The sequence below is a fragment of the Trichoderma asperellum genome, chromosome 4, assembly GCF_020647865.1.
Source record: "Trichoderma asperellum chromosome 4, complete sequence".
Classification (NCBI taxonomy): Eukaryota; Fungi; Ascomycota; class Sordariomycetes; order Hypocreales; family Hypocreaceae; genus Trichoderma; species Trichoderma asperellum.
Window position 1 is genome coordinate 1,460,976 of NC_089418.1, and position 26,181 is coordinate 1,487,156.

The 26,181-nt window shown below is 49.1% G+C and overlaps 6 protein-coding genes across 6 annotated transcripts; 2 read left to right on the plus strand and 4 right to left on the minus strand.

The window, feature by feature from the left end:
* Nucleotides 1-5: 5 nt before the first annotated feature.
* TrAFT101_006894 (uncharacterized protein) lies at nt 6-2,513 on the minus strand (the record flags this gene model as incomplete). Its single annotated transcript, XM_066127907.1, has 8 exons — nt 6-106; nt 243-353; nt 427-611; nt 1,065-1,076; nt 1,285-1,439; nt 2,154-2,230; nt 2,281-2,353; nt 2,466-2,513. The coding sequence occupies 8 exons, from the start codon at nt 2,511-2,513 to the stop codon at nt 6-8; spliced, it is 762 nt and encodes a 253-aa protein (XP_065984020.1).
* Nucleotides 441-7,851, plus strand: TrAFT101_006895 (uncharacterized protein). Its single transcript, XM_024903386.2, has 5 exons — nt 441-990; nt 1,059-3,704; nt 3,795-3,821; nt 3,918-4,319; nt 4,978-7,851. Exons 2-5 carry the CDS (start codon nt 3,322-3,324, stop codon nt 6,980-6,982), a joined length of 2,817 nt encoding a protein of 938 aa, XP_024758543.2. The 5' UTR covers nt 441-990; nt 1,059-3,321; the 3' UTR covers nt 6,983-7,851.
* Nucleotides 7,735-8,973, minus strand: TrAFT101_006896 (uncharacterized protein). The gene is made up of 2 exons (XM_024910059.2): nt 8,502-8,973; nt 7,735-8,301 (listed from the first exon to the last, which is right to left on the minus strand). Exons 1-2 carry the CDS (start codon nt 8,818-8,820, stop codon nt 7,889-7,891), a joined length of 732 nt encoding a protein of 243 aa, XP_024758544.1. The 5' UTR covers nt 8,821-8,973; the 3' UTR covers nt 7,735-7,888.
* Nucleotides 8,974-9,501: 528 nt separating this feature from the next.
* Nucleotides 9,502-12,772, minus strand: TrAFT101_006897 (uncharacterized protein). The gene is made up of 4 exons (XM_024900693.2): nt 11,584-12,772; nt 11,276-11,476; nt 11,018-11,217; nt 9,502-10,945 (listed from the first exon to the last, which is right to left on the minus strand). The coding sequence occupies exons 1-4, from the start codon at nt 11,633-11,635 to the stop codon at nt 10,019-10,021; spliced, it is 1,380 nt and encodes a 459-aa protein (XP_024758545.1). The 5' UTR covers nt 11,636-12,772; the 3' UTR covers nt 9,502-10,018.
* Nucleotides 12,773-17,751: 4,979 nt separating this feature from the next.
* On the minus strand, nt 17,752-20,688 carry TrAFT101_006898 (uncharacterized protein). The gene has a single exon (XM_024906898.2). It carries the CDS (start codon nt 19,388-19,390, stop codon nt 18,131-18,133), a length of 1,260 nt encoding a protein of 419 aa, XP_024758547.1. The 5' UTR covers nt 19,391-20,688; the 3' UTR covers nt 17,752-18,130.
* On the plus strand, nt 20,491-24,574 carry TrAFT101_006899 (uncharacterized protein). The gene is made up of 2 exons (XM_024910060.2): nt 20,491-23,411; nt 23,532-24,574. Exons 1-2 carry the CDS (start codon nt 21,514-21,516, stop codon nt 24,112-24,114), a joined length of 2,481 nt encoding a protein of 826 aa, XP_024758548.1. The 5' UTR covers nt 20,491-21,513; the 3' UTR covers nt 24,115-24,574.
* The last annotated feature ends 1,607 nt before the right edge of the window (nt 24,575-26,181 follow it).

Genomic DNA, 26,181 nt, shown 5'->3' on the forward strand with positions numbered 1-26,181 from the left:
GGGCCCTAACCCCAGTTGATGCAGCTGCTCGAGTTCCTTGCTTGTAGCATCGCTGTGAAAAAGGCCTCAGTCTTGCCGGTATTGGCATATGCCTGGGTACCAGGAACTACAAGTGGTCAGCGCCCTGTTCGTGGGCTCGGCTGCTGGAAGAAAGACGTGCACACAGGCAGGTGCCATACCTACATGTACGAGGCAGGTAGCAAGCAGACCTCGCAACTTGCCTCGGACATGTGGAGGCATACCGCATTCTCCATTCTCCCCTTGACCGTGATGCTGCTCGTTCTTCTTCTTGCTGCTGTTGTTGGCACTGCCGCTGGCTCTTCTCGTCCGTGTCTCAGTGGCATCACCGCCGCCTGCGCAGGAACAAAGAATGGCGCACGCGGTGTAGCGTCAAGGTTAATCTCCAAGCGCACGGCTGAAACATACGGCTGCACCCCGGCTCTCGTCGATGCGACGCTGTTGTTTTCTCATCCATACTTGCGCCTGCGTTGCGAATCAAGTTGCTCTTCGCACTGCCCTCCTTCAACCTCTGCTCGGAGACTGGGCCACTTCGACCCCACCGCGCCTTGTCCAGTCCGCTGCGCCTGGTATCATCACCAGATGCGATACAGCTATGAAACATGCGACGCATGTCAGAGCCCGATCGCTGAGCACCTTTGCTCTTTTTCTCCGGAGGCCGACATGGATAGCCTTGGTCTCGACGGCAGCCCGCTGGTACCTGTTGCTTGACGCTTGACGAGCTTGTAGCGGTCTACATGCAGTTTCTCCGTCTCTTCCCCGTGGCATGTTCTACTACATGGCGGAAACTTGGCTTGGGAGCATCATGGCGAGCTGCCAACCGAGAACCGTCAAGCCATGGCGATTAGGACCGACACTCCACGCGTTGGCACCTCACCACCTCTACACGCAGAAGCTCTCTCACAGCTGCAAGGCTCGCCCCTACAGGACTTTTGCTGTTGCGCAGGACCCGCACAGGGCACGGCTTGAAGTGTTAGTTCAGTTGCCATTATTCCTCCCGCAGGACTTCCCCTTCCTGGCCTAACTGCGACGCTTGTCAGACATACCTGCTTGCCTCACTGGCACATAGCCACATGGCACTCATTAGCGTGATGCTACGCTGGATGGAGATCCCCTGTCGCCATGACATGTCGCCTGCTTAAAAGTGCCACACACATCCAGCAGCTGTGCAGGCAGTACGAGTGTACTTGCGCCGGGCACTGCTTCAAGCGATTCCATTCATCCAACCACGGAAGGCATTTTAGGGAGTATTATGGACGAAATTACTAGGCTGTTTCGCGCATTATCGCAGCAAGGTTGATCCAAATCACGGCGTTTCCCCGAAGCTGAGCACAGGCATTGGGCTCTGGGGACTTGCGTTTCGTCATATCGGACCTGACCACAGCGCTGCTCACGCAAATTTCTTCTTGACGATCGACGCCCTGGTCTCATGAGTAGCAAGGCTTAGGGGAGCAGGGCCATAGAATCCATTTTTAGAGTCATTTTTGCTTTTATCCAGCTTCTGGGTAGTATGGGGTTGGCCGTACTGCATCAACTCATTACTTGCCGATTGGACGATCCAAGACGAGAATGGTTTCAAGTTGTGGGCGATATAACAGCTCCCAGGCCATGCCCACACCCATTTTTGTCCCCGAACAAAGAAAGATGGAAGGGAAAAGGGCATAGTTGCCTTGAAGGGTTTCACGCCTTGTTGGAGCTATTGGGCCAACAGACCTACGGATTGCTGCACCTTGGGTACAGCTCGGGACCGAGCTGATGCTACTATCTGCAAGTAACCAAGGCGACTACGCGACTAGCCATTCCTTTAAACCCGCCCCCGCTCTGGCGGTAACTAGATTTAGTGTGAACAAGGATTTTAAGGTCTGTGGTTTGCGATATGGATGCAGGGAAATGGCGGTTCAGAGGCAATTCAGAGGCAATCCTTTCCGGCTTGTCAGGGCATCTTGTCGCCTGGCCACCAAAGCACTGCATCATTTGCGGGCTCCCACATTTCTCTCTGACCAGCTACCTAATCCCATCGTCAACCGCGCGGATAATGAGTGTTGACGCCTGAACCGTGGGCTGGAAATCTGAATTTCGCCCTTCTAAATCTGTGTGTATACCAGGCCTTTTCAGTGCCCGGTTTGTAGCTCTACCTTCATCACCGGTGTCATGTAGCCTCGACCCTCGCTCATCCTGATTTCAGCCAGAGGACCCCGATATAACAGTACGACTATGGCATGGTAAACATCTGCACAGCTCCTCGGCGTGTCATGTACGTACAGTGTTGGGCGTCGGCCCACACTCTTGCTGCTGGCTCAGGCAATGTGCTGTCTTCTTGTCTTACCCTCTTCTCCTTTCAAGTATTATCAGTGCTGGCAGAGAATCCGGTTCCCCGGTCTGTTCGAATCGGTCGACTCTCTTATTTTGTGCTGCTTCTGTCCACCATTTGCTTTGCTCAGCCCTACCTGCCTCTTGTTGATCAACGACATGCCTAGGCTAGCATCCTGTCGCATATTACGTCTCATCATCTATTAAAGGCCCCACGCCTCAGCACCGAGTGGACTTTCTTTGCAGTTTACAAAAATAGAACAGCACCGCTCACCGCTGTCCTGTTTGAGAAAGGGAAAGGGACTTCATCAAACAAAGATCAGTTCCACATCGCCATGCGATCTTAGTTTCAGCAAACATAGAACTATCTGGCGCGACACCGATAGGGTAAAGGCCTTCAGGAGCCCCATCGACTTCGTCTCTAGTGAGGATTGTTCCTACGAGGCTTCTTTCTTTCGAAACGGGAGGAATTGCATGCCGTTTTCTGCTAATGGCTGTTTCCATCCGCGGAGCCCAGAACGGCGTCAAAGAGTTGTATTACCGCCTACCAATCGTTCAGGCTACCTTGGATTTTCACCATCAACAACCAACATTCTCATACTAGTAGCAATCTTTACAGCCATTATTGGAGAGTAGGAGGACATTTCCAGAGCCAGGACAAGGCTCTGAGAGGCACTTCAGTCAGCATATTATCTACCACACCATCCCATACAGCACGTAAGCTGTCGACTTACTTCGCGGGAAGGCCTCCAACAGACCATTTCGAACTCATGAGATATAGCTACTATTGGTTAAATCACGTTGAAATAGGCCTTTTTTTGGAAAAACTTTATTCGACGCCTCTGCTCGACATTACAGGCTGCAGTTCTCACAAGTCAAATGAAGCCTCTCGCCAATTAGTTTGCTCCTATTTTTTTTAACAGCACCCTTGTCAACAGCCACTCCATCTCGATTAGCGGCTTCCACGATATTACGTCCTGGAAAACCGAGAAGATGGATGTGACATCGCTTCTTAATACTTCTCGACAACCCAGCTACAGTGGAGGCAGTATCGAGGGTTCATCACCCCAACTTGGCCATGACAGAGTTGTATCCGCCCCTAACATGTTACAAAGCCCTTGTATTGAGGATGCAAAAGATAGTCCAAATAGGCCGAAGTGGAGAAATGCTAAATTGTGGGATGGACGGGAAAAAACAGCATCTCGGATCGATGAATTAGATCCTCTGTCAAGAAGAACAGTGCTCCCCGTTTCGCCGAAGAATATTCATAAAACGATCTTTGAAACGAACGGCCGGTCAAGGCAGCCTTCAACAGATTCTATATTCGCCGTTATATCTCCGCCACCGATACATTTAGCAAGGCATAGCCTACCTTAGTGAGTAGGCCTGAGTCTCTTGGATCATTGCTGTCAAATAGTGATAGCTTTAGATTACGGAACTCTTGACTTACAGACTCTATATTTTAGTGACAACACTCGAATATGCTCAACTCGGTAAGCCGATTCATTTTTCCGGGACAGGCTCTTGTCTCCGTGGCTAATTTAGCAAATGAAGACGAGAGCAGAAAGAAGTGTTAACGTGAATAATAGGCTGCCGCATCGAGATCAACGCGCTAGCTATTCGGGAGAAAGTTCGACAATTCCCAGGCACAAGATCTCAATCAGCAGCAGCAACTTTACATCGCCGGACTCGCCACAGTCGGAAGAATATCATTCGAGATTATCATCTGTAGCATCTGTCAGCGGGATATCGTCAATGAGCATACCCGTTGCGGAAATGCCATCGATCGATGCTAAGCTTTTGGAAGCTCGAAATGTTCCATCAAGTTATGGCATCACATCGCAGCCTCCATCTCCTCCACTTACAGAAAATGGCTCAGCCGTAGTGCAAAGCAGGTCAGGAAGAATAAAGCAATTCCTTGACAACTCATCCACTGCTATTCTGAATTGGAACAATTTAGATAAGCCTTCACTCTTTGGGCAAAACTCACGGTACGTTTTCAGTTTTTCTTTTTTCTTTTCTTTTTTTTTTTCCCAAAGTCATCTAGGAAACTAGCATAAATATTGCTCGGCTCGGGAGGGAGGCACAAAATGAGCTTCTGAAACGATGCAGAACACTCGCGTTCTTCTATTACGAGTCCATGTATTTTCTGGTTCAACGATCTTACATTGTTCTTGAAGAGTGACGATTCAGTTCAGATCTGGATTTTGGATGGCGATTCTTTGAAGCAAGTGCTTGAATATCGTACTGGACATCTTCGGTGTTGAACTCCAGATGACATGAGATGAGCTGTGAATCACCGGTAATAGCCCCTGGCCCACTAGCAGTTTCTAGCAGAAGGGACCGATAGGGGACGAACGCGGTGAGAACTGCTTCAGAGACTCGCGTGACCGGAGGACAGCTGGTGTGATGCGTCACTGCGAAGAAATTTCGCTGTGCCAGCTGGCGGAATTTCCTACTTATAAAATCTCGGTCCCAAAGTTCAGGCTCCTGTTCCCACATCATCCTCTTGCCAGCATTCTATTGTCAACGCGCAGTCCCCTACGACTCTCGAGAACCAATCACACTTCTTGCTGTTTCCTAAACATTTGACCCTCTTTTGTCTCTACCTAACTCTTCGAATTTCAAAAGCTAAGTCGCTCAATATAGTTCCGACCTGATCACTCGCCCTCTATATCACAGAAGAGCTACATCTGCTCCTGTTCTTGCCTCCCGCTTTACAAAATCAGCGTCAAACGCGTTAAAACGCCACCATCTCATGCCTTCATCTATTCGATCAGAGATGGACCAGGCTGTGCTGAAAAGCCTACCGGCCCAGGCAGAAGCGCCTAGACCAGCCATCCCCAGCGGCTACCCGAAACTCGATGCGAAATGCCATGTACTGAGCCATCAGGCAACAAGAAATGGTCACACAAAGGAAGCTGTTAACCGCCTGCATGCTTGTGATGCTGACTTACAATCAGAAGATCGAGTCTCTGACCCGGCATCTGATACTGTTCCTTTATCACAGCAAGACCACAGCATGGGCGGAGAAGTGCCTATCGATGCCTTGAGCGCGGGACCAACGGCTCCGCTTGAAGAAGAACCTCGATGCATGTTTGTTGATGACTGTCAAACCGGCTCGCAATTACGCAAAGCCATCTCACATCTCTTTGGACGGAACAAGGCCTGTACGCTTCGTATCCCAAAGCATGTGTGGGTGTACTATTGCCGTAAACACTATCAACGGATTAGGTATCGAAATGCCAAGACATACCCTCTCAATCAGATGCATCTTGTTAAGATGCAGATCACTCGACTTCAGAAGTGGAGCGAAACCAACCGACGCCAGGGATCCGGCCCTTACATCAGGCTTTGGACCCTGACATTGCGCAAGCGAGAGCAAAACCGTCTTGACAAGGAAGGCGGCCCGGTAGATGAAGGCGACGACGATACCTTGGAGGCTCAAAACAGCTCGGCTGCTCCAGAATGGGTCATCCAGCGTCTAGGAACCGGATATACGACTGAGCAAATGCTCGAGGTGGCAGAGCGCCTGCACCAAGAGATTGAAGATGGGATTCTTGGGCAGGTTCCTGAAATTGAATTTCTGCCTGACATCGTCGAGTCGGATGGCGGAGGTATTGCAAAGCTTATCAGAACCCGCAAGCAAATCCGTACAGTTGCTGCTGAAGGACAAAGCAGAGCATCCAAGCGAAAAAATTCTGAGACAGCAGACTCTGTCACCCAAAGCCGCTTCACGGCTTTCAACCAGCACGGTATGGACGTATTCGAGAGCCCGTCGAGAAAGCGAATACGCATCGGGCCTCCTCTGGCAGACCGGCGCAAACAATCTCTTCCAATGTCGCTTCCCTCTATTGTAATGCCGTCTGCTAGTTCTCAGTATGCTGTGCCGCGCACTCTACCCGCGATTCCCAGAATGCAGGCACTGCCTCCGGATCATGCTTATGGACCTGATGCAGACATGCATGGGCTTTCTTCTAGCCGGGCCGGTCCAAATGGTTTCTATGGCCACGATTCACAGCCGTATACAAGTCACTATCAGGCTGGCGTCAGTTCTGCACAGTCATCCATCTACCAGCGAGATGGAGATTATCAGAGACAACACCAGAGGCTGCCGTCGATCAGTGATCATTTATCGGCGGCAAGCAGTTACTCGGCTGCTTCGCCTTATAGAGTCTCCGGGTCATTCAATGAGAACCCAAATATGCCACGACCTCCTCACTTGCGATCCTATAGCTCAAACGTTGCCACTACTCAATCCACCTTCGAATATCTCCGTCCTATTAGTTCTAGCGGCGCCGGGCAGCTTGATCTGGGGTCTTTCGATAGTAGAGCAACGGCGGGAGATTTAAGTTATATACCGAGCACTCGCGGCTATGCTCTAGAGCAACGGCTTGACCCAAGTCACGCATACACCAGGGGCTGGCCTCAGAGCTCACCTTCCCAGCAGCAAAATTATTATCCTTCTAACTCGGCACAAGATCATGTTGCTCGCCCTTACATGGATGGCTCACGAGCTCCGACTTACTATGATTCGACGATCCATCGAACTACGATGAAGAGAGCTCAGCATGAAGAAGTCCGATACGGCAATGCCTGGCCTCATACCGATCAAACCGTCACGAGGGCGGCTAAAGGCGTGCGTGAGGATTAGTTGTCGAGTTCCCTTTACCCTTACGGCAAGCTAAATCCTTCGATGATTTGGGATATCACACTGCAGAATTCCTTTTCTCGTTTTCTTATGTTGCGCATATATGCTGGTGTACTTAGCTTTCTTGTCCAGTTGGCGAACTCTCCTCTGCCTTTTTCGTTTGTGTTTGTTCTCGGCGACACCTTCTTACGCATGCTATTACGATGAACGACTGAGGAACGCTGCGTCAAAAAGTCTAGAGTTTCTTTATGCTCATTTTGTAATTGGTGTTTTCTTTGTCTTCTTTCCCCTTTATTCGCGTTTCTTTCTTTCTTTACTTCTTTCTTTCCTCCTTCTTTCTTCTCCTTCTTCTTCTTCTTCTTTTGTTCTTCTTTTTCCTCTAGATTTGAGTTGACCACAATGTCTATGGTGGATAGGCATAGGCTTGTAAGCTGGCTTTTTCGAGAAACACTTGGTGAATGCAGTTATCGGAATAAATTAAGGCTCAGCTTATTGTTAGACGAGGCTGGCCGTGAAGCGCTCTGAGAAGCGCTCTCAACTGGGAGGCAAGAATGTGCTGAACGAGAAAAGTTGGTTTGGAACGATTGCAGATGAGGCGTTTGGTTTGTTTGCAAAGGCTCTTTTTTTTTTTCTACGGCATCGAAATGGGAAATGAGAAAATGGCAGTGGGGTTTTAACAGCATTTTCTAACGAATGAAATCGAGCGTGCATGGCTTTGTTAGGGTGGCTTTGAATTTGCTGGCCATGGAGAATATCAGGAGAGGAAACTAGATGTTGCCATTGGGCTTTTTATTTCCTTCTAATTCTATGAAGTGGACGCCAAGCTCATCCTAGTATGTATGAGATAGATGAATGAATAAACAAAACGGCGCTTTCTTTTCCTTTCTCAATGGTTTCCTTCTCTTCCTTCTACTCCCTAAACATGACAAGTCCTCCATCCCACTCGCTCAATTCCCCCACATTCGCCCTTCCAACCTCCTTGAATCCAAATCTCATATAAAACGCATCCGTACCTCTGAGGCCAATCAGCCAGACCTTGCCCCTTGTTACTCCGTCCCCCTGGCTCTTCTTCTGCTGATACGCGTCGGCCATGTCCAGCCCTTCATTCATGAGCAAGCCACCGAGCCCATGGCCCTGATAAGAAGGGTGCACGGCCAGCGTGCTGAGATACCACCACTCCTTGGGCTTCTTGTCCACGAAGAGGGCCTCTTCGATGGGTGGGAAGCAGCGGTCAAAGGCGGTGGCTGGGTATAAGTCGACGGTGGGGCAGAGCTTGGTTTGGAGGGCAATGAAGTTTCGCACTACAGGGGCGATCCAGGCGACTGTAAATACAAAATGATTCATTAGTTAGGTATCTTTTTGACAAACATTGATTGATTGATTGTTGGTTTTGTACGTGGCTCTGTGAGAGAGAAGAGAACATGCGATGATGCATGTTTCATTGAACAATCGCAAGACATTCCAGCCGTTGATTGAGAGAGTATGAGAGAGGAAACCCAAATAAAAAAAAAAAAAAACTCACATATGCTAAACCATCTCTCTGCAAAGCCAATTTCTCCCGCCGGCTTCTTCCAGCACGAAAAGCCCACAACCTCCTCTTCTTCCTCTTCGCCTTCTTGACCAGCCTCCTTGACGATGAAGGTAAACATCCATTCCACGGACCAGAACCGCTTGGCATACAGTCTATACAGGTGGGTCTTGAATCCCACTGGGTCTTGTTCCCTCCTCCCCGGGAACAAGATCTGGATCAACTTGTCAGAGCCGAGACAAGCATCATAGAGACGCACCGCGTGGTTTAAGTCTGAGACGGAGCCTGGGCGGAGGCGAAATCGTGGAGGCATTTTTTTTTTTTTTTTTTCGTTTCGTCTTTTTTTTTCTTCTTTCTTTTGAGATATAGTTTTGTGTGTATAACTATGCCAAGAATTTTTGTTGTCGAGATGTAGTTTGTCGCTCGTTGTGATTTATAATATACACTACAGAGTTGACAACTCATACAATGGCATGAATTACTCAATATATATAAGGTGACACACAAAACATTTAGCGAAAGCGGAACTCTTTATTATAAGCTATCAATTGGTCAACCCGTTTTGCTTCCCCCCCCTTCTCTAGCCTGGTTGCCGAATGAGTCAAAGTCGGCCTCTCTTACTGGTTGGGTAAAATGCTGATATGGGGGAAAATTAGGAGAAAAAAAAAAAATCTCAAAAGATAACATTGAACCACACTTCGGTCCCCACCTGCCATCTTTGGTTAACAAGGTAGCCTAGTAGTCGTCATTTACGAAGCACTTTTCGATGCTCATTGAACGGCAGTTAATACCGCTCTTCTGTTTTTAGATGGCAAGGATTCTCCAGTAATTCGCTAATAGGAAGGGTCTGGTGTTTGTATTTATAGATTCCGATATCGTTATACACCTTGCCAAGTTACAGAGAGAAATGCATTTCGAGTCATCTTCTAGGGGAAGCTCGCGAGTTAGTTCAAAACATCAAGTGCATATTGCTTCAAAGCAGAGAGTTTTTTTGCAAATAAGTAACATTTGTTGAATTGATATGACTTTCGTTGAGGGCATGTCATCGTAGAGACGATATGTACATATACCGATGCAAACTATTTTGCCCATAGTGATACAAAAACATTCCAAGCAGCCTCCTCCGAATATGTCAGTACCTACTTCGTCCTCGTCTCCTTCATGAATCATATACATGAATGATATACATAGAGAATACACCCATACACGGCGCTACCATGCAAGTATTTTGGAATGCCGTGGACAAACCGCACTTTTGGCCTCCTTCAACCTTGGGGGGAAAAAAGGGGCTTTGAAAAATTATTGGAACAAAAAATCCCAGTCGCTTCTGTGGTCGAACCCAAGACCAAAAAAAAAAAAAAAAGAGATAGAAATAATAAACCCTGAAAAAAAAGTCAAGGACCCAAACACCGCAGACACGAGTCTGATACTCCGCTTATATGCATTCGAGAGAGAATAGGGAAGATGAAAGAAATGGTAAATCCTTCGCTGGATCTCCAAACTTGAGGGTCTCATGGGGTATTCCCCAGGATCAGGATGAGCAGCATGCCGTTGAGAAGACAGGAAATGATAAAGGTCCCCCAGACCACGAGGCGGTAAGATAGCGATAGCTGGTCTTCTCGGTAAAGCGTCATACCGAGGCCGGAGCAGGCACAGAATAAGCTGACCACTGCTCCCACAGTAGCGCCGGCATCAACCTCGACTCGCAGCTTGTGTCGGCCCGTCGAGATGAGAATGCCGGCAATGCCGAGAAAGACAAAGGTGGCACCGAAACAGCCCATGGTGCCCCAGAACAGGACGCGCTCCCTGTAGCGGCGCAGCTGCTGGCTGGTGACGCTGGGCAGAGCATAATGCGTGGTATATCCTTGTGTGGGGAAGCCGTCGGAGCTGGCGTATGCCTCTTCTTCCTCGGAGTCGGTGTGCACCGCCGTCATGGAACCGTACCCCTGGCTACTCGAGTCCCTGGGTGAGAAGGATGAAAAGAGGGGCTGTTGCTCGGCAGCCTGCGGCTTACCAAACCACTCCTTTGCCTTTTCAAAGGGAAACGATACGATGGCTTGGGCGTAGCTTAAACCGGGGAAACTTGATTCTTGGTCGGGGTTGATGTAGATTGCGTACTCTTCTTCGGCGCCGCCTGCATCGCTGCCGTCATCGTACTCGTTCCAGTATTTGGGCTGTGTGTCATCGAAGCATGACGGCGGTAGAGGATCAAAAGTGACGCGATGCGAATTTGAAGGCTGGTTCAAAGGGGCAACGGGAGTGTCGACGGATGAAGGAGAGCTCGGTTCGCTAAACGCTGGTGTGGCGTGGCGAAGCTGTTCTTCAATTTCGTCGTGTTTTTCCTGGAGGTCTGTAAAGCTTCGCCGTGTAAAGCTCTTTGGGTGACTTAGGACCTCCTCATTGAATCTGGAGCTTAAAGATGAAGAACCAGTCCACTTCTGTTTACAAGATTAGCCAAAAGGAGGTCTGGTAGGTTTATGGGAGGTTGTGATGTAACCGAGGCAACGTACTCTGTATTTCTTCAGAATCTTGCGGAATGCAATGATTTGCGCATTAACAAAGCGCGATAGGGCCTGGATATCCTCTCTACACCGTAGCAATTCACGCTCATATTTTATGAATTTGCGCTGGTACCTAAGCGACGCACTCGGTGAGTCGGCATGGTGATGGCTCTTGGCGGCAAATCGCTTGATGCTGGCAGCAATATGGTCTAAGACAAAATTAGTAGCCGCAGCTTGAAGATGAATTGACAGTCATCAATGGCGTACCCAGTCGTCTTGACACCTCATCCGCCTTGCTGAAAACAAATAAGTCTAAGCGATCGTGCTGGTTGCAGAGCTCAGTAAACAGGGCATCCTCGAATCGTTGCAGCGCAGTATCTTGGTGGCCGGGAATAGTCAAGGCTGTGGCCTGGTCGCGGGTTGTGTGGACTTTGATCTCATGTTTCAGAGAATTGTAGTCGAGATTATCTATAGTAAGGCCAAGTTAGATATGATTCTCTCTCCCTTTGTTTCGCCCTCTTCCAGAACAACGCTCTGCGGGACACAAAGCAGGAGGGGTGGTGGGTATGACATACGCAGGCTCCATTCAGGAACAGACTCCCTCTCCAGCTGATCGCCGTATTTCATAGCTCGCTTACACTGCTATTTGCAAAAACGTTTCTTTGAGTCAATCGATAGAGGTTATCGGTACAATCGCATCCTCTTCCTGTGGAGCGCGGTTCGAATTCGGACTGTTGATGGCAGCGCAAGCGAGGGAGCAAGAAGCGTTGGTGGAGCAATTGGTCTCGAGAGGAATTGAGTTATGTCTGGTTGTTGTAAGAGGCTGATAGGAAAAGGGGAAGAGGGAGGAGAGTTTTTTGTCTTGTTCTTCGGTTCCTCGGCCCAGCTACAATAGAGTTGTGGTGGATTGAATGGCCGGCATGCACGTAGCTCGGTCGACCAGTGCCGTCTACTGTAAAAAAAGCAAGGCAAGGCAAGGCAAGGCAAAGCAAGAGCAAATGTCGCTTCAGCGTCCGGATGACTGATGTGGCGTTCACTGAAGGGAGGGGGAGAGAACAGGCGTTTTTAAGAAAGTAAGAACAAAGCTCCTTGTCAGAAATGCTTAACTCGAAGCCAATGGGAGGGCAATGCGATAACGGCGAAGTTTAAAAGAAGGAATAAAGTGACAAGGGGAGGAGGAGGATGGCTTGGATGGACTCGGGCTAGAGCAGAGCAGAGCAGCGCAGCGCAGCGATAAGATAGGGCGGGAGGTATCAGATTAGCCGGCTGGGAGCAGAGGTTTGTGGCGCTGCCGGAGCCGAGACCGCGCAGAAGTCGAGAGAGGCAGCCGGTGAGAGCGAGAAGAGCGTAGGATTGATGTCAACCCAGAGGGCGATGGCGATATTATAGCGGTACTACTCTACTTGATGCTCAAGCAGTCCTCGCATGCGCAGATTGTGCGAGCGAGAAGCCGTGCAAGTCTTGTATTGCAGCACTGCCCGAGGCCCACGATGACGCACAGGAAGCCGGACGGAGGCCACGAGAGAGGCTTGCGAACCGCAAATCCCGGGAGCTGGAAGCGAGGCAGAGGCAGAGAGCCTGGAGGTTGAGACGACGGCGATCGGAATCCAGATCAGCCAACGAGCATGGCAGGTTTGCGCACGGGGCCAGGCGGCGTTATATCATCGGCCCCTGTGGAGTTTGTTCTTGGCTCAAGCAGCGGCGAGAGAGGAAAGATGGAGATTGATGCCAAACACCAACCAAGGCACGCACCCTGGATGGCAGAAAGATAAGGTGCCCACTATGGAGAACGCCTCCGTGCTTGTAGGTGCGCTAAAGCGTGCAGGCATCAATCCGCAGCATACTGTATGGCACCCCTGCAGTGGGTTCCGCAGGCGTTTGGGGGGGCTGATGGCCTGATGGGGCACCGCCATGGGGGTTCTGAGCCATGGGGCAGTTAGTGGCAGGGCCGCCCTGCTGAGGGGGCCTCCAGCGGCGGGCAACGCAGATTCAGTGGCGCTGAGCGAGAAGAAACGGCCTAGGCGCTTCCCGGCACCCACGCTGCAACTGCAACAGACGAGTATACTCCATAATACTACAGTATACACAAGCAGACGAAAAAAAACTACTACTACCATTGTATTAGACTATACCAAATCTATCAGTCTCCAGCTTGCCACAGCGTTGAATACGAGAGTGCAGTTGCAACGGGCTAGAACATGGCGAATAGGAACGGCAGGGCGGGCACAAAGGCAAAAACGGCCCAAGTAGAGAAGAAAAAAAGACTGAGGAATAAGAAACAAGACATGGTTCTTGACGGCGAGCGCTAGTAGCACTAAATCCGTCCTATTACATGCCAGTTACAGCCAACTAGCAAAGAAAATGAAACGAGCCTTGAACCAAACGAAAAAAAAAAAAAAAAAAAAAAAAAAAAAAAAAAAAAAAAGGGAAGGAAGAAAAAGAAAGAAAGAAAACATCACCCAGCACACGCTCACGCACACAAAATGTCGTTTTGCTCTGCCCTCAGAAGGGCCGCAAGCAGCGTCTCCTACTCGCACATTGTTGCACAGCAGTGTCAAGCACTAATGGCTCTAGTCGTTCCAGACCCCTCCGCATGGAGAAAAATACAATCAACGGTCAACAAAACACCGGCCCCTCTATCCGGCTCGGGGGAGAGAGAGAAAATTGTTTAAAAAAAAAAGCCAAATATCCGAGGCAGTCTAAGATGCATTTGTCAAAGCTCCCTCGTCGGTGCTCAGGTTAAGTTTGCAACCTTTCGTATTTTGTTCCTTTTCTCAACCGAGGCAGTGCAGTGCCTTGACTTATTTAGGAACATTCTATCAGGACCTTATATTTACTAGGTACATGTACTATATCTATCTATCATTGATATGTGTGACCTACTACTACCTACAGTGGTGCTAGTAGTAGTAGCTTTCATGCATCAGCAGCTGCTTAGAGAGTAACGAGAGACTCCCGAGCTGCAGAACCCAGAGTCCAGACGAGGTCCCGTCCCATCCGACGATCGAGTCGTTATCGGCTGATTTTCAAGGATTAAACTGCAAGGACTAGTGCTGCCAATAGCATCAAGGCTCGCAGCATCGTACATATTTGCAAACGCAGACAACGTACATGCAGTAGTGCCAACAGCATGTGGCAGCAAAGTGATTCTGTGCCGCCTATCCTGTGCGCGACTGCTCCCCATTGGCAAGCTCAACGGCGGCTTGAGCATCCTTGCTTCCCGCCGCCCTACGGAATTCGGCTAAAGACAAGAGCAGAAACCAAGGCTCCGTTGTGGTAGAGGGGGCCTCCAGCCTATGGGAAGCTGATGCTTGCGTTCACCAGCCGCTGCAGGCAGGGTTGCTTAAGCCGACTTCGTGCAAGATGGTGGGTGGTGCTAGTAGGTATTAGCCAGCTGCCAGCTCGGATTAATTGCAATACAGGACCCTGACTTGAGCTGCTGGTAAGAGGAGCAGCGATACCAGCAGCCTTCTCATTGGATCCTGGAAGGAAGCTTGCAAATGCCGCCCTTGACGATGCCACTACCGGACTCGACTGTCTCTGGCTTGACAATTTGGGCCAAAAAAAAAAGAAAAAAAAATCAAACAATAGAAATAACCAGGGACCACAAAGACGAGCGGCATCTATCCAGGATGCTTTGACATGTGCAATTTCAGCTCCAGCCAGAACCCACCCTTTGTATATCAATCCGACCCACAATCTGCACGGCCCTCTCTTTGCCGCCTCGAGCTCTACTCAATCCGTTCACCGAGCCTGATGCTCAATTGCCAAAACAGCTTATTTTCTTGTTGAAAAAAATCTCCGTTGGACCCCTTTCCAAGTTTTCGTCTCCTCTCTCCCTTGCACTAGAACCGACCGGCCCGTATGGACATGCCCTCTTCGCCACTGGTGTCGCGTGAGTGTTTACCCAAGTTGGTTTGCTGCCAATTTTTTTTTTCTCTTGCGTGAAGAAGAGATGAAAGTGGGTGGGCGAGTTCGACACACCCTAGCTGGTTAGGTTTTTACTGTACAGGATTTTCGTGTGTGATCCCTGAAATTGCATTTCTTTGTTTTGTGTGTCATTAGTTGATTGATTGTTGTTTATGATTGGGCTCTGTATGCATGCACCCTCATTTGACATTTGTTCGCCTATTACTTTTTCTTTTCATGGCGATCACGCTTCTATCTTGCCTAAAGCGGCGAGTAGCTGCCAGATAAGACTGCATTGCATGAGCACTGAAAAGGTACCACCCTGCATGTATCCAAACTCCTCCAATAAACAATTTTATGCTCTCATTAATCACTGCCGTACCGTTCATCTAATACAACAACAAAAAAAAAAAAAAAAAAAAAAAAAGAAACTGAAACTAAAAAAAAATCTTGCCAAGATAGCAACGTTGTTGCTGGCGCAGTCTGAGAGCGGGCCCTGCAAATCTAGATTACGTAGTGGATCTTTGCTCTACTCTCCATTCCGAGCCGCTCAACCGCTCTGCTGCGCTTGCGCGCGGAAAGACTCCATTCTCAGCTTCCACTCCCGCTCGACTCATTTTTTCTTCTTTTTTTCAATTAAACCGGAGCTTGCCGCGTGTTATAATATGGTGCTATCACTTGTAGTAGTGGCATTAGATGTGGATTTCTCTAGAGCACTTTTTCAGATGCTACCCTTTGCCGTCTTCCGAGAGGGGACAGGCAGGGAAAAAGGCGCTTGGCAGGGCCGCAGCCATCTATCTCTCTATCCTCTTCTCCGGTTTAGAACTGCTAGTCATTTGCCGGCATCAATAAGGTCTTTGTCATGGCTAATGCTCTACTATTTTCGCAGTACCGGCACTAATAGTTGCATGTATAGTCTTCAATCGCTGCATGTCGGCAAATGCTAGCATCACAATGGCTCAATCTATGGATTGTACCCGGGTATGCGACAGGTCCTGATGAGTTGATCCTTTGGTCCTTGCTGCCGTGTGCTTGAAGGAGGCAGCAAAGCCGAGCTTCCATGGACTTCTCCGTATTTCTACTCCTTTCTAATATGGAGCGCAGCAAAGGAAGCCAACAAGAGCTCGTTTGTATGCAAATGCGTAGCACTCTTTAGCCGATAAAAAAAAATATTACAGCTTTGCCGTTCTCCTTCCGCATCCCAACACACCTGCAGATATACATACATGCTTGGCCCTACCATGCCATTGTGCTGCTCATATTACCACCACACACACATATTTTGTCTCCGATAAGGTAGATCCCCTTTTGACTGCAATACTCCGTATTCTTATCTCTGGACACACCAGTGTCTTAAAACCCTCCGATATCACCGCCGAACGGGTGGGGGATGCACACTCCCTCACTCTGCAGCTCATGCACGGCGACACGGCTGAGCAGCTTGTAGCCCGATACTAATATAGACTAATTAATCACATTACTTCTAGAGCCATCACAGGCAAATATAACACCATCTCTCGGCCTAACCTCTTAATGCTACAGTAGTAGTCCGTATGTATGTATGTCTGTTTGCGCAAGAGTAGCCCTGCTCAACGCTCGTTTCTTTTCCAACCTGGCACCTAAGCACGCCACAAACCAGCCCTATTTGAAATTTCATCCTCGTGAAATTCGAGCATTCTTCCCATCCAACACTTTCTCTAACCCTGCAACAATCCCGGTTCCCCGGCGGAGATTTATTATTAAAAAAAAAAAAAAAAAAAAAAAAAAAAAAATTCTCCATCGTACTGCCTTATCTGGCAACAGAGCACGAACCGATTCAGTAGTGCCAACGCATACACAACGGTATGCCAGCGTCTTTCTCGCAGAGTCCAGCTCAAACGCGGCCAGCTCAAAATTTTGTCTTACATACCTATTCGAGGGAACACGTCTATATGTAGTACGAGGTGCTCCACAGCGAGCGACAGGCTGTCACTTACAACATCGGCGGAAAACAGTCACGCGACACCTATTGTACACCCAATCCAGCGTACAAGGCTGTAAGCCTGCAAGAATCTCGTCAGGCTAAGGGTTATATTGAAAAATTCCACCGAAAGCCATGCACCGGGTCATAATTAAGTCCAGACTATTCCAGTGAACAAGTAAAAGAGAGATAATGGCGAAGCAAAATAACCACAAAACAAAATTGTTTATCCTTTCCCTTCATTCACCATGTCCGCTTACGGTCATTAGCATGAGATCTGTTTCCAATTAGCATGTCCTCCGGCTAATGTGGTATTAAAGCCTAGACCGCATCCACAAGTTAGCCCACAGAATGTCTTTAGTGTCTTAGACTAGAGCTAAGGTTAATCTTAGTGCCATGCGTGTGAGACATTGGCAGCAACTCATACATAGGTAGGTAGTATACTATATATATATATCACTTATGTCTTCGTTTTTAATCTTTGCTGTCTCAGTCGCAATCGTAGTACTATTTCGTACGGGTCGCTTGGTGTCTACCACCAACTACAAAATATACATGACGATGACAAGATTACCCTAACGCGAGCATGATGGCAGATTGATTTGCGGAATAGTGACGTCGGTACTGCGATTTGGCGTTGGCCTGCTGCGGAGCACGTCGCATTGTAGTAAAAGACATCTCCTCATACTTTACGCCTCGTCGGTCAGTGTCCGAGCATCGAACAAGCACGTGAAACCATCAAGATGGATGGCTTGTCTCGTCTGTCTCTCGTCAATGTTTTCGGGTGTCTCTAAGCGTGTGAGCATGTGATTGTAGTGGTAGCTTCATGTACCTTACATTGAGACATATCCGAGATTTTTTTCCTTGATCAGCTCTCTATCCGTCTATCCGTCACGCCACAAGGTCACACTGAACAGCTAGACATGCATCGTGGTGCTAGCCAAGATCCAAGATGCATATATATTATTACCCGATACCTATTTACACGCATCTCGTTGTAGCGCGAGAAATGCACGTTTTGAATGAATAAATCCTGCAAAGCTATATACCATATATCAATAGTATGTGTGTGATGGATGATAAAAATAAAAGATATACCAAGAAATTCTTGCGTGGTATCGTTCAAATGGGCTTTTAAAGATTCCTTTTTAATGAATATTGCCCCTCCCCTTAAGATATGAGCTGCCTCATCGTTACACCACGAACGTGGCATGTGAGTCCCATGATTTATTCTTTTTCCGCCTCTCTCCTCGTCATACATCCTGATACTCAAGGACTTGTTCAACTTCCAAAACGCCAACAATGCTCCCGCTGTGTGTAATTGCAATAACTGACCCAGATCCGCCAATTCCTTGTTCATGTTCTTCCATTGGAGATGATTGCATGTCTTCTAAAATATCTCGCGCCTGGCGAACCGTTGTCTCCGACGACATGGCCAGCATTTGATGGCGGGACACTGTAATGCCTGGTACGTCTTTGATTGGCCTCGTCATGTCTGCGTCACCCAATGTTCGAATCAGGCTTGGGACGGCAATCTCGTCACCCATTCTCACCCATCCTGTCTTCGAGCAGTACGCTGCCCGGAGCAGGCTCAACACAAGATCGTCGCCACTCAGCCCCTCGGTTACATCAACATCGTCCCATGGGATAGAAATGTGACCCAGAGTTTGCGGCCCTCGACCCACTGCAGCGACTGCAGCGCCAATAGCGCCGCCGGGGTGGTTTTTGGCAAACATTGTTGAGACACTCGAGTGAAGCTCGTGAGCAGCTGTGAGAGCCAGCGCGTCCCCCAATGCTAGAGCCGCTGTTGTCGAAGATGATGGTGCCGAGACCCCGAACGATACATTTTCAGGCTCGGGAATGGGTGCCGGTAAAAGGATCGTATTGGGGCGATGCTTGAAAAACTCGCAAGTCTCTCGTCTCATATGAGAAGTCAGAAGAATTGTAGGGAGGTTCTCATCCAAGTGAGGCAGCATCAAGAAGAGCTCCTGTGTCTTTCCGGAGTAAGTAATGAATAATAGTGTGTCTTCCGGTCCCACAATGCCCAGGTCCCCATGGAGAGCTTCAGTGGGATGGAGAAATACAGATCGAATTGCCAGGCTTTGGAATGTTGCAACTAGTTTTTTTCCAATGTGGCCGGATTTGCCGACTCCGATTATAACCAGCTTCCCTTTCGTCTTAGCTAGGCGTGTAATCGCCTTGATGGAGGCATTGAACCCATCTCGCGCAACTGCGTCAACTTCGTATAGCTTTGTGAGATTGGCTAATGCGGCAGCCTCGGTGTTTAATACGTGGATGCCGCTGTGAAGTCTCCTCTCCTGCATAGATTGCTCCCTTGACGGTTTCCCGTCTAAGCTGAAGCCATCGACTGGATCGCCTATCTCTTTGGTTGATGGTGAAGCCGAAGGCGTTGGTGGAGACGGAGGCGGGAATGACTGGCATTTCGAAGCACCCAGGACGATGACAGCACTCGTCTGGATGGGTCTGTGCTCGCCGTGCCGTAAGTCAACCATTTTTCACAATGAATTTGAACAAATGGGCTGGGCGAGAATGAGAATGAAGAACAAAAAAGGCCCGTCGCACGCTGTTTTGATATCCAGATTGGATATGCGACAAAACTCAATCAGAAAAGCGCCGAGAGCGACAGAACTTAAAACCGCGCAGATCTGACCGCCCCGAGCGCAGGGTCACCCCACGCCTCGCAAATCGCTGCCAACCTTAATCGATGTATCGCTGTGTCACGGTTGGAGTCGTGGGCCGTTGGAGCATCTCCGATCCAACCCTGCACGTGGAACACAAACCGCCAGTGCCAGTGTCAGTGTCAGTGTCAGTGAAAAGACGCTCTGCCGCGAATTGAGTTCCAAGACACGATGTCAGCTCTCAAGCCATAGTGAGCGAGAGCCCTGGGAGAGGATTGAGCTGAGCAGGAAAGGATTAAGGCGAGGAGCTGATTGCGCTGATAAGGACTGGATTTGATGCCGTGTATATAAAAACTCGCAGGTCAGCGAAATGCGTGTGAGTGGACGTGGCGACGATTGGCGGAGATGTCAAATTGTGTGCTTCGATCCTAGAGCCCAATTGGGTGAAGGCTCGGCCAACGGACGCATTTCCGCTCGGATAGCCTACGGCAGGCTATCTGGGCTTAGAAATCCACTAATCTAGGCATAACAATTGAGCCGATGCGGCGTTTGGCTGGCAAACCGAGTTATGGTCGACGTCACGATAAAACCCGATAAAACTCCTTGTGGCGTTGCTCTTTGAAGAGAAGAAGGGGAATTCTTCGTGTTAAAAAACGAAAATATGAAAATGAATGGCCGTGGGAGGGACGAACAAAGACGTCAAGTTTGGCATGCAAAATTGCCCTGTCGCGATTTCACATGATCAAATCCCCCCCCACAGCCCTCCCTGTCTCCGTAATGCAGCTGTGCTTTGCTTTCAAACAGCGCCGGCAGTTCCAGAATATATGAACATCACCCTTTCTGGCTTTAAATTCCGCTGTTCGTGCAGCCCCCGCATCGTCACGTCATCAGCACTGCAAATGACAGCGGTTTGTCGCAGCCGCTTTCGGCTGAGGGCAGAATATAAGTCCGACGATACCCGTAGATAAGATAAGTGAGTGTTTGGTGAACATTCTCGTGCCCGCAAAAAGAAAATGGCAGCACTGTGCTTCCGTAGGTAGGTAACTGTGCTTCGTCGGTACTGTTCAGAGTCGTTTAGAGTTGAAAGACGAGAGAAAAGGGTGTTCAACAGTCACGCGAAGAGCAGCAAATGCAGCTCCTATATACTAGTCGTCGGCGGTCGCTGTCTGCTTACTGGTGCATTCCAACACCAGGTGACTGCATCTCCTTGATCATACCACCAAACGCTGAGGCGGCTGACAGGCCTTAAGAACCCCCCCAAACCTTCTGTCTCGTCTTCTACCATACACTAGCCAGGGTCTGGCAGCCGCTGATTGGCCCGCCCCTCACCCAATTTTCCGGCTTTGTGTCTCGCGCAGCTCTCAATGGCTGGTTTGAGACTCTCCTCTCCGGATCTGGCATCTCAGACGACGACAGTCCATGACCGCAAGCGTTGCAAGCAGACCGTGAGGCTATATAGAGTGCAGGAACCGGTGCAGGAACCGGTCCTATCAGGTACATGAAAAGCCCTCAAAACCTCCAGAGAATCCGTTTTAGCTTTGAGAAGAGCACAGCCGGGAGAGTTGAAATTGCCCTCGGTGACCCCCGGCCTCTGCGGGTTTAACTTTCTGCAATATAAGGATAGGAGGCTTATCACTATGACGACGGCCCCGAGCAAAAACACCAAGTCATCTCTGTTGCCCCGGCTTCCCGGTACATCCGCCAGCTGGCACCTGAACCTCGCGTGAGGGGAGCAAACGGGAGCCGCGACATAAAAAAGCAGAGAAATGAGTTTCTGAGTTTTGACGTCAATACGCCTTACGTAAGGAAGCTTCCGATAAATTTACTTCCGCAAGCATCAACTCTAGGCTCAGATCCTTTTTGAGCGCAATAGAATCTTTATCTCCTCCAATCTCAGAGTAACTCATTGTTTAGGCAGACTCTGCTTCCTTCATTTTTTTTTATCGATATTTTGGTTCGTCCCAAGCGGGATTTTTTTTCGGGTTACCGTCTCCACGATGGAGTCGGCTAAAGCCATAGAGAAGAGCTCTCTTCTCGAGCTGCTTTCAGCGCCACGGGACGATACGCGCGGTCAGCAGGGACAGCGACGAGGATGGCGGTACTATGTTGGATGGTCTGCGATGATCCTTTTTGCATTGTTAACAGGGTTCCATGCATTTCGCTGGGTCACAGCGCCTGGCGCCGTCTACAGCAGTCATATGCCGCGGCAAATCGATGATGAGCTTGTGGCTAAAAGGCTAGCGGCTTCACAGCGAGCACAGCCTCTCCTGCTGCATCACCAGTATGATGGGCAAAAGCAAGTGAGGCTTGGAGGCAAAGCTCAGGCCTATAGCACGTCTGACAGTGCCAAAGATGGCCAGTATCTCATTGGAGTTGGAAAGGCCGACATCACGGGACCCGTTGTTGAAATCAACATGATGGGCTACGCCAACTTTGAACAGGTCGGCAGCGGTGTCCGCCAACGCCTCTACTCTCGGGCTTTTATCGTTGGTGACCTTCACAATCCGGAAGACAGATTCATCTATCTCGTTCTGGACACGCAGGCGGGCGACACTGCCGTCCGGTATGGTATCCTCCGAGGCCTTCAGGAGCTCGGGTCTGATTACGCCATGTATGGACACGACAACCTGGCCGTCACTGCGACTCACTCTCACTCTGGACCCGGCGCCTGGCTCAACTATCTTCTACCCCAGATCACTAGCTTGGGGTTCGACAAGCAGAGCTATCAAGCTATTGTCGATGGTTGCTTATTATCGATCCGCCGTGCACATGAGAGCTTGGAGCCAGGTAGCTTAACCGCAGGCACCACCAAGGTCTTTGGCGCCAATATCAATAGAAGTCTCTACGCATATCTTGCTAATCCAGCAGTGGAAAGGGCCAAGTACAACGTCAGCGCGGAAGACGATGGGTCTGTGGAGAAGGACTTGACTCTGCTTAAATTTAGAAGGGCATCCGATGGCAAAAACATTGGCGTGCTTACTTGGTTCCCCACCCATGGCACTTCCATGTTGGCTAACAACACCTTAATCACGGGAGACAACAAAGGCGTGGCCGCTTACCTCTTTGAGAAAAAAGTGCGTGAAAGAGAAGATGAGACGGACGACTTTGTTGCCGGCTTTTCTCAGGCGAACATGGGCGATGCTAGCCCCAATACGCTTGGTGAGTGGTGTGACGATGGCTCTGGCGAGAGGTGCGACTGGATATCAAGCTCTTGCAAGAGCACCGGAAGAAGCAGAAAATGCCATGCAAGAGGCCCCTTCTTTAGAGAACAGGATGAAGGAGCTGCATCCTGTTTTGAGATTGGCAAGAAGCAGTACGAAGCCGCCCTCGACCTGTACCTTTCGATGGACACCATGCCTGCAAACGTAAAGGGGTCAGGCGTCAAGGCATTTCACCGCTTCCATGACATGTCCGATTTTCAATTCCAGCTGCCCAATGGCTCAACGGCTCGCACATGTTCAGCGGCGCTGGGCTACTCTTTCGCAGCCGGCACCTGGGATGAACCAGGGCACTACGAGATCACACAGCATGGCTCCAATGATTCAAACACAAATCCTGCTTGGAGATGGATACGATGGGTTATTGGAGCTCCCAGCCAGGAGCAGATCCAATGCCATTCCCCAAAGCCTATCCTCCTGAACGTTGGCAAGACTCGATTTCCGTACCACTGGACACCGGATATTGTAGACCTGCAAACTTTCCGAGTCGGCCAGTTTATTATCATTGTTAGCCCCGGAGAAGCAACGACAATGGCTGGCCGTCGATGGAAAGAAGCGGTTGCTGAGAGCAGCAAAATTCAGTTGGCAGACGAAATGGGTGGCAATGAGCCCATTGTGGTTTTTGGAGGACCCAGCAACACGTACACTCACTATATCACAACAGAACAGGAATATGGGTAAGTTTTCCTTTTCTTTCAATTTTTTTTTTTTGGGTCACCTATAATGATGCCCCTAATTCAAATTCCTTCTTCTACAGTTGTACAGTTTCTTCGCAACTAACATGCTGGAATTTACAGTCGCCAACGCTACGAGGGGGCCTCAACTTTGTATGGGCCACATACCCTTGCGGCTTACATAGATCGAACCAAGGCTCTGCTTCCTCTTTTGAGGGACGATGCTCCCGGTAGAGATTCTAATTCCAGTGATACTGGACCCCTGCCCCCAGACAATAGCGATAAATCCATTGGTCTGAACACGGGTGTCCTGTTTGATACAACTCCACAGTCTCATTCATTTGGAGATTTGATTTTCAACGTTGGCAAGAACCAGTTTAGACGCGGAGAAAAGGTTAAGGCGACGTTTGTTGGAGCCAATCCGCGAAATAACTTGCGACTAGAAGAGACGTATGCCGCCGTTGAGCATCGTCGTCATGGTGAATCAGAGTGGGAAATCGTACGCGATGACTCGGACTGGGCACTGGTCTACCAATGGAAGAGAACCAGTCTATTCAAGGGCACCAGCGAAGCGACTGTTGTATGGGACATTGAGGATTGGACCAAGCCAGGAGAATACAGGCTTCGCTACTTTGGCGATGCCAGGTCCATTGATGGTGAGATTACGGCGTTTGAAGGTAAAAGCGCGGCGTTTATGGTCAGGTAACGTTCCCGCGGGGGGAAGGCTATGTCATATCAACTATGGGTTTACAAGCGGTTGCCAATTATTAGAGATTCTACAGGGAGAGTACAGCGACTTTATCGGGAAGAATAGGTATTCTTTCGCTTCTTTTTAGACAGACTTTCAGATGTACAGTCCAAGGCAGCGGTCTTTGGCATTCTGGGTACTACTACACCAATGGCGTTTGTAGGTATTATGGCTTTTATTATCATTTTCATTTTTTCCTCTTTTCTTTTTTGCGATACAATTTTCTCTCTCTATATTTTGCGATACATCTTCTTTCTATATTTTGCGATACATCGCATATAGGATAAATTGATCAATTGCTAGCGAAACTTAAAAGATGCTTTTTCTTTGAGCGAGACAAATGCTTCCACGAATCACGAATCGATGTCCGGTTTTAAGGGAATCGGAATACCAGGAACGTATAAAGCGCGCAAGTGTGTTTCGTCCTTGTCGATCGTTGTGTGTGGCATTTTAATATGGAGCCTTGGGGAGAACCAAGCAAAAGCGTTGCTGATTCAACGTGGCTGGGCATTCATCGGCTGCCGCTGAAAAGGTCTAGAAGGCTCCGGCGAATGCGGGCTGGGGAGGGGCGGATAATACTGTGCCCCGTACCTGTACATGAGGGATGAGGGGAGGGAAGAAAACAGGCTCTGTCAAGACTCTGATTCTCCCATTGAACTCGAGCGGATACGAACTCTCAAGATGGCCTAATCCTGGATTGGGGAAGAGCCGGAACAAGGGAGAGGAGAGGGGCTCTCGGCCAGTGCAGCTGAAAAGGTGAAGCGCGAGTTTTCTTGACAGAGCAGATACGAACTTTATAATACGAGTTCTGTTGCATATTACATACAGTAAGTAGCAGGTAGCAGTAGTACGTGCGCGTTGCATGCGCACATCAAGCTTAATATACACTTAGTTGAAACAAACAATGCCAAGCTTTTTGTCATGTTTCTATCGGGCCGCCGTTGTTGGGCGATGGAAGGCTTGGCAAAGATTTTGAGGCGCGCGGCAATTTTCTGCCATGGAAATAAATAAAAAAAAGGAAAAAGGCAGGCAGCCTTTTTTTTTTTGACGTGTGAGATTCAAGGGCAAAAGATGCGGCGGATGTACGGATTCTGGAGCTCGTATGCATTAAGAGGCTGATGCATGTTTGCATGGGTTACGAACCAGGAGCTATATTAAGACTTGCCCAAGGAATCTCCATTTCGATAAAGCGACACTGCCACCCCCCTTTGTCGGCTGAGACAGCCGTAGGTATCTGTACTTTGTACAAGTGCTATATACAGTACAGCAAATACTAAAGGGCACGTAGATAAGGTACCTACATAGGTAAGTACCTAGGTATGCAGCGACACTTGTTATCTTTATATATAGTATAATGATATGTAAGAATGAAAGAAGAAGAAGAAGAAGAAGAAGAAGAAGAAGAAGAAGAAGAAAAGGCCGGCTGCCTAAATTCCAAGGCGGTGATGGTCACTCGGCGCTCCCCTTGCAGTCTCATGTCTGCGAATGCTTTATTCCCAATAGCGGCAGTAATAGCGCGCGGGCTTTCTGGCGAAACCATTGATGTCATGATACGGTACTAACGGCTCGTAAAATGTGGATTCCATTGTGGATATGCTCTTTCACATACTTGTTCTTCTTGTCCACATACAAAGCGGTACCACTGTGCATCATGTTTCAGAGCACGGGGGATATCGCCACAGTCCCTGGCTCAAGTGGTATTTCATTGTAATGTCAATGTATCCAGATTCAATCATCGCCAATTGCTCCACCCAGCCGAGGAGAGAGCGGTTGAGAGGCCGTGCATTGACTTTTTGTCCATCGCCAGAGCCCCATTGTTAACTCCCGCCAAGGCCGAGCGAACAGAAGCCACGCTCAGAACTCGAGGCGTCACACCAGGTGTCAGATCGATCTGCGTGGATATTATATTAGGTACTCCGTCGACAATAGTACTAGCAGTAGACAATACCTAGTACTCCGAGTCTGTACTCTATCAGGCACGGCAGCGCAGCATTCCACATACAAAAGGTCGCACACACTACATAG